The 7,500-nt window shown below is 41.6% G+C and overlaps 1 protein-coding gene across 1 annotated transcript in view; it reads right to left on the bottom strand.

The window, feature by feature from the left end:
• The window catches only part of LOC109528651 (voltage-dependent calcium channel subunit alpha-2/delta-3), a 116,036-nt gene that overhangs the window by 4,311 nt on the left and 104,225 nt on the right, over positions 1 to 7,500 (bottom strand). The window contains exons 28-34 of the mRNA XM_019891529.1: positions 7,429 to 7,473; positions 7,294 to 7,356; positions 6,097 to 6,167; positions 3,699 to 3,774; positions 3,547 to 3,599; positions 2,924 to 2,979; positions 771 to 885 (exon numbers count right to left, since the gene is read on the bottom strand). Coding sequence (XP_019747088.1) covers positions 771 to 885; positions 2,924 to 2,979; positions 3,547 to 3,599; positions 3,699 to 3,774; positions 6,097 to 6,167; positions 7,294 to 7,356; positions 7,429 to 7,473 — 479 coding nt within the window. The remainder of the gene's footprint in view (positions 1 to 770; positions 886 to 2,923; positions 2,980 to 3,546; positions 3,600 to 3,698; positions 3,775 to 6,096; positions 6,168 to 7,293; positions 7,357 to 7,428; positions 7,474 to 7,500) is intronic.

Genomic DNA, 7,500 nt, shown 5'->3' with positions numbered 1-7,500 from the left:
GCTGGGAGCAATGAAGGCCCCATTGGAGAGTTCCGGAGAACACCCCACAATTGCCTGACAGAAAAGCGCAAATTGTAAATGGGGACCACACTCATTTTCCCATTTTTAAAAGGAAGCCCTTTTTTCACCTCTCCTTTCCCCTCTCGAAATGCCTCGCATATCAAACCGCAAGCATGTGCTACCAGACAAATGACTTATATGGCTCGTATATTTATTTTCAAAATGTCCTTATAGATGCAGAAGCGTGTTTTAATGAGCTCTGAGAGGCCTCCTGACTATCAGTGGAGTAGTGCAAAACCTTATGGTACATCCTGCCTGTTGCTGCTCTAGATCGGTATTTCCGACCTCATTTTACATTTGGCAATACCACGGCACACCAGAAAAAACAAATGCCACAAAAAGTATCTACAGCATACTGAAATAATGAGAATCTTGTCTCAGTTTGCTCACAAATCCATTTACTCATTGTATAATCTAGGTCTGTTTCAATGAACACAAAGCTGAAAGAGCCAAAGGGAACCACGACTTATTCTGTTGGAGGCAAACGGTATATCGTCCCTTCTGTCAGAGCATCTCATCGTTCTGCTTATGTACATCGCCTGGATCGATAAGACAGATGAACAAAGATTTATTCGCAATGTAAAAGACATGATTTTTGGACAAATGAAGTGAAAGTGGATAATTAATTTCCCACCTTGGGTGGCAATCAACTGCTCGAGATACAGCTAAACACGAATGTGCATTCAAGCCTGTTTTTGTGTCGTACATACTTGATGCAGCCGTCACAGTCGATGTTCCCTGTGTTTTCTTTGATGGTTCTCTCCGAGACAAAGGCCGGGTACTCGGTGTCACATGGTACCTGCATGGCTCGGCCCATCCTCTGAGCTGAACAAGAGGGGAAGAAAAGAGGAGCGGAAAATGAGGAATGAGTGAAAGAAGTGAAGGCGTTTGTGAGGAGTTCCTGGAACCCGAACTGCCAAAATAGTCGTGCAAACAGAATGCAAGCAAACAGTTGGACACACCACATCCTAGTAAATATACACTCTTTGGAGAAAACAGCTTTTGTGAAGCAGAGCCGTGAAGGACAGGATCAGCGTGAGCCCAAACCGGGAGGCTGATGTTGATCTCTCCTGCCACCCAGAGGTCTGAAAGTGAACTGCAGTGTAAAACATCTTCAAACGTTCTTTCCGGGTCAATGTTTCAAGGCTGCCTTATCAAAGCAGGAGCTAATCCTACTTTGCACGTCTGAAATAAACATTTGAACAAAAGTGGCATCCTTTCATAAGCTCTCAACACATTTCCCCAGGCAAGCCTTCAAGGGAAGGTGGATTATGTCTATAATTTGAATGGAGTTGTTTAATTACCAGCCGTTAATGTGTGCATGTGTGTGTACAAAACCTGCATGCATTAATGTGTGGGATTAGTTCAGTACGGTAGGTGTTGCGGGCTGGTTTACAGGCGGCTAAATGGGTGCGTGCCATCTGGGTGTCACGGGTCCATGTATGCATTGTAAAAAAGATGGAGAGAGTGCTGCTAAGACCTGAGGGTAGCCAGCTGTGAAATTGTCCCGACTCTTTGGTAAGAAGCCGCGCTCAGCTTCGCTTTTATTCACCATAAGCGCGTGTGAGGAATGCATTGACATTCTCCTTTCTTGTTCTCATCCAAACACAAAATATTAGCGTTCCTCATAACCAAGCTTTTAATCCCAGACAGGCATACAAAGTCTCAAGCATCATCGCAATGATTCAAATGTTGAAATAATCAAATCAAATGTGTGTGCATGGGAAGAAAATTGAAGCCAACAAAGAATAATTAAAAAAAAAAAATAGGAGTTCAATACATTCCATCGTGGACATTGCTGACCACAAGTTTCAACATCATGCAGAGTTTGGTACATCACATACCGGTACATATGTGCGATTTATTTCGGACATACCAAAAAAAAAGAAAAAAGAAAATGTGTGTGCTGACAGATACACACCAGAGCTCATGTAGCTTGCAGCAGTCTCGTGTTTTTGCCGCTTTTATTTTTGCTTTTTGGGTTCATTCCTCTTCTGTTCTGTTTTTCCGTGGTCGAACTGACGTATAAAGTCAAATACAGCACTGGTCGTCTTTCACTCACTTTTGTTCCGACAGTTTATGGATCAGTTTACATTTTGGTCTGTGGGTAGGCCTTTCCAGATGGAAAAAATGGTTGCTATTAATGCTTAATTGAAAAGAACAATGTGCATTTTCATATTCCTTCTAGAGCAGAGAACCTAGTTTATGCATTTATTTCTTTTCATTTAAGCAACCACAAAGTTAAATGAAAATAATGCTTTGTCTACTTGCTGACACACTTTTTTTTTTACTTAAGTACACTTGTTAGTCTGAAATGTGTATTTTTAACATTTGTTTTGAGAGCTCATAAACTCAGCTGCTTTGTTTAGATGAGATGTCATATTTCGAAAGATACACTTTCAAGGGAAATAAAGCAATTCAGGGTGGAAATGTATTAATGCTGCTTGAAATCTGTTTCATAAAACCATTCTGCTACAATCAAAATAAAAAGGGTTTATTTCCTCTTAAGTCTTAAATCATGCTGTCATATAGAATAGAACAAAAACATTTATGTATAAAATCTATTATTATTATTATTATTGTCATTGTATTGTGCAAATTCAACAGAACCCTGTTGAATTAAAAGAAATTGAATTTGAATCATATTAAAATCAGTGAGGGTGGATGATATGTTTTCAATAAATCTTAACATTATTAGTAAGAATCTGGCACAGGCTCTTTACGTGATAAAAAAATAGGAATAAAGACATTTAAAATGCCTTCTCACCCTTTTGTTTGTATATATTTGTGTGTGTGTGCGCGTGTGTGTGTGTGTGTGTGTGTGTGTTTGTGTGTGCGTGCGTGCGCAGGCGCGTGCACTTACCTTTTGCAGTGAGGTCAGACTGCCACCAGCTGTACAGGTTGAACTCGACCAAAAATCTATTAGATGAAAAGAATATGGACCGTAAAATTACATGTGGAAATCTAATTCACTACACACTGTGACAGACTGAACTGCTGTCTTCATTCCAAATGGTTACGACATTCACCATTTCTGCAGGCATTTTATCATGTACAAATAAAGTTTAAAGTGCAGGTCGGGGGGGGGGGGTGCGCTTGGGGGAGGCATCACATCTGCATTCTTATATTGAACTGAAAGTCGAACACAGTTGGAAGCGGAACACTGATATCCACGAGGCAAAATGTCAACGCAAACACGGACAAAGCTTCGTATTCACACTGACTGCTCACTATCGCCATGATGCACTGCGGCGACAACAGACCACCCAGCATCATTCTGCCGCCGCCACAGTATAGCATGACAGGCATGCACCGGCTTATGCAGGAAACAGCGAGCAGCATATGACTGGTGACCACATCAACATGCGTCAGTACGCAGCTGGTGCGCAAAAAGACATCACACGTGATTAACTCCTTCAACAAAAGACAACTTTCACAGTAGTTCTGTCACAACCAGACGCCACACTCCCACATCACACGCCTTACATGACAAGCTCTGTAAGGAGCCACTTCACAGCTGAGAGGAAGGCAAAGTAAGGCTGAAGGAGAGAAAAGGACAAATACAGTATGCTCTCTTTCCAGAATAATATATTTATATATATATATTTTGAGAATAGGATGACCGGTACAAAACGTACATCCAACAGTGTGTGTCCGCTGTCACTGCTCTCTGAGTACACCCAACACAGAGCCTGGTAGTCATAAAGAGTCACTCTGTGGAGACACAAGAAAGCCCTGAATTACATGTTGCATCATGAATGCAATGTCAGGAAAGTACGGTCAAAATAAAGACATTTCTAAAAGATTCAGACTGGATCTTTACGATTAAAATGCACTTTGTGGGTGAGCCAAAGGGTGAAACAAACTCTTGCTTTACCTTCGGATATAACACAGGATGGACAAGGAGGCGGTGCGGATATACATTATATTAAAAAAAAAAAAAAAAAGAAGAAAGAAAAAAGCTGATAGCTGAGAGCTTGTGATGTGATGTCGAAAGGTGTGTGTCAGGAATCCATTGGTCATGTATTACTGATTCTTTCAAGCTTTAATGTGCTTTGTGACCGCTTTAACATACTTTGACATGGCCCGAAATGGTAAGATCCACAAATGATGACAGTAGGTCAAGTACTGATACAAAACGTCCATCTGTTAAGATGCCAGGTTATGCGATTAAAAAAAAAAAAAATGGACCAAGATAAATGAATACAGAACTTTTTCCACTATTAGTGTGACCTATAACCTATACAACTCACTTGGAAAAAACAAATATTTTTTGAAATATTTTAGAGAGAAGAGGAAAAAAAATGTGGTTGCACAAGTGAACAGCTGAACTTGATCTGAATCAGAATCTCATCAGAATCACTTTAAATCCTGGCAACTATGTATTGACTCCGATTTAAAATGAGTTGGAATGTGATTGGCGAATTCTGAACGCAACCACATCACCGGTTAGTGCACACTTGTGCAACCCCATTAACGTTTTTTTACATACAGGTTATCAGTCACATTCACGGTGGAAAACGTTTCGAGCCGACTTATTGCAAAAACCTAGGTGTGTCGACATTTTTTTCATCCACTGTATATGTAATCCAATACACTATAAATGTAAATACAATTACATCGCATCACATTGAAACGCCGAAAGAATATTTGCCCAGGTGTGTGGCATTACTTGGAAAAAAGCGCAACTTAAAACTGGTTTGAGAGCCGGCCTATCCCGCTTTCGACATGGTATGCAAATCATATGGAAAGAGTGAGGAAGCATATTGCCGGTTGTACTTGCTGGCCTGACGTGAGAAGTATAAAACCTTCTGGGGCCGGCTGCCTGTGTTGTTCATCGAAACTGCTCATTGCAGTTCAACACTTTTCATCTCAGGGTATATTTGACAAGACCGTTCCGTTTGTCTGAGGGGACCAGGTTAATCCGCAGCCTCGGGTCAGATAAAAACCTCCGTCACGGGACCCGTGACACAGCTGCTACGCACCACCAGGAACCAATTAGCACTAAGCCAGGTCCCATTATGTCGTACACAGCAAACCTGTACTAATGTCCAAATGGGATACGTGGGAGTAATACATCATACGTGTTGTTTTGCCGGCGATTTTGCAAAATCCGCACCAATTCGCCTTTCCAATGCTCGCATTAGGAAATGATCATCGCGTCTAATCGGCAAAGTGGGCTGAAAACCAACCCTTAGTTGATCCTGACAAATGAGTGGGCAACTTGTGTTCGAGCTCAAACTGAGGACTCATCCGAATCAAAACTGCGCAAATGGCGACGGTTGGAAGGAGTTAACGCAGCCCTGCTTTCATTCGTGTTAAGATCTACAAGCGACATTATTCATGCATCACGTCATGCTCAATTTCAGACTAATCCTGAAGATTCTCTGAAAGCTCTCATGGGTCTCCTTGAAAACTTCATCCCTACAATAAGTGACATGATGTCGCCCATGCATTTCATAACGCAGACTTGAAATGTACTTGTAAATAATTTTGTAGATCCTCGATTCCCTGAATTCATATTATTTGCACAGTAACGTGAGTCATATGAAGACTATGGCACATAGACTGTATGTGGGCGATTTTTTCCCCCCAAAATCAGAGGACCACACCACAACAGCAGCTCTATAACAAGCTTCGTATCCGCAAATGTGTGCAAATTCTGTGTGTGTCTCGATGATTTCCAGTTTCTCTGGCATTTCAGCAAAGTCTTTGCGGTAATCCCCAAACGAAGAACGCTTCGCTTCGCAACGGGTCGGAGTTCGGCACTTAATAGCTCAACATGATTGGCCAAGTTAAGAGCTGTCAGCGCCATTGGAGACATGCTCTCATTCTGTGGCCCGTCTATGTGCCATAATATTTTGTGTGGATTTTCTAACGCACACGTACACACACACGCGCACACACACACACACACACACACACACACACACACACACACACACCCACACCCACACCCACACCCACACACACACACACACACACACACGCGCGCGCGCACTTTGTACTGGTACACACACAGAAAATGAGACATACCTCTTGAAAGAGCCCATCTGCAGGAGCTTACTCATTACAGCCCCTTCGGCTTCTCCAAAAAAGGTTCCTGTCTGAAAGGAAAGAGAGTCAAAAGTCATGTCCATTCTACCTGTACGTCACCAAATCTCAACAACAAGCTATCTTAAGGCATGTCCATTGGGAGTGGGTCTCGAAATGTGCTCCTCAGACACTGAAGAATATCAACTGAAGCCCACATGAGCAAGCGCTTTGGCAACAGAGTCAAGAAAGAAGTCGGTCTTAAAGAAAAAATCCCCAACAGAGCCAACCTTGACTGGATGGGTTGAAATAGAGAGATGGGGGAGAAGGACAAAGGGCAGGCACAGAGCGAAAGAGAATAATCAAAGCAAATTGGAACATGATCTTAGTGTTGCCACATGCCAAAATTCTTCGAAACAAAATCATGGAGGCACCATCAATTTCAGCTTTGTTAGTAATGGCCACGCAAGATCTTTGTAGAAACTTAATCAAGTGGCCACGGCAAAAAAAAAAAAAAAGCATAGCAATACAACCTCCCTCATGGTACAAACTGTAGCTTTTCTGCTGTATTTAGCCGCTATGAAGGCTACCTCTACTGAGTTGATGTATTTGAACTTATCATCAGATCTCTCTCAAGCAAAAAAAGTACAAAGTGTATATTTAAATGAGTTCTTTTCTCATATGCTGTACCCGTACATTAAAATGATTACATTACATTATTATCTAAACCACTTGGGGGCAGTATTGACAGGTCTAAAATAAAATATATTCCTAAATTGAATGCTTCAAATGCATATTCGATATCAAGTTTGCAGAGATGTGGATTGCTTTTTTTTCTTTAATGCTGTCTCACTGTCTTTAAAAAAAAGACTTTACTCCAGATGATCCACATAAATACACTAAAACGTGGGAACCGTCATGTTGCAAAATAATGCATCCATTTCACACTTGTCTTGTTTACTATGAAAGTCAGTGTCTTTATAAAAACTGGAGGCAAAAGTGCAATAACGCTTATCCTCATTTGTTTCTGTGACTTTTTAAAAAATGAAATAAGTGGAATCTAGATTGAATCTGGCACATCCAACGCAATTTCTCTGCCACATGCGGCTCATAATCAGGTTTGCTTGCTCATGCCTTACAATATCATTCCATATTTGCATTCACTTGTGTGAGGCTTTGTAATAGGTGCGTGTGTCTAACCAGCGTATAGTCCTCTGCCACCAGAATGAAGCCGTTGTTGTCAATGAGGTAGCATTTGATGTTCTGTTGAAATCAAGAAAAACACGTCACATTGAGGTTCAAGTTGATATGTAAGAAAGTGAGGATGGAACAAACCTCATCGTCACAACTTATGGGGCATTTCCCATCGAGGGCAGCACACTGGGGGGGGGGGGGCGAGAGGGAGGG

Source organism: Hippocampus comes, unplaced genomic scaffold, assembly GCF_001891065.2.
Source record: "Hippocampus comes isolate QL1 unplaced genomic scaffold, H_comes_QL1_v1.1 scaffold174, whole genome shotgun sequence".
Lineage (NCBI taxonomy): Eukaryota > Metazoa > Chordata > Actinopteri > Syngnathiformes > Syngnathidae > Hippocampus > Hippocampus comes.
This window is presented reverse-complemented; position numbering and strand designations above follow the sequence as displayed.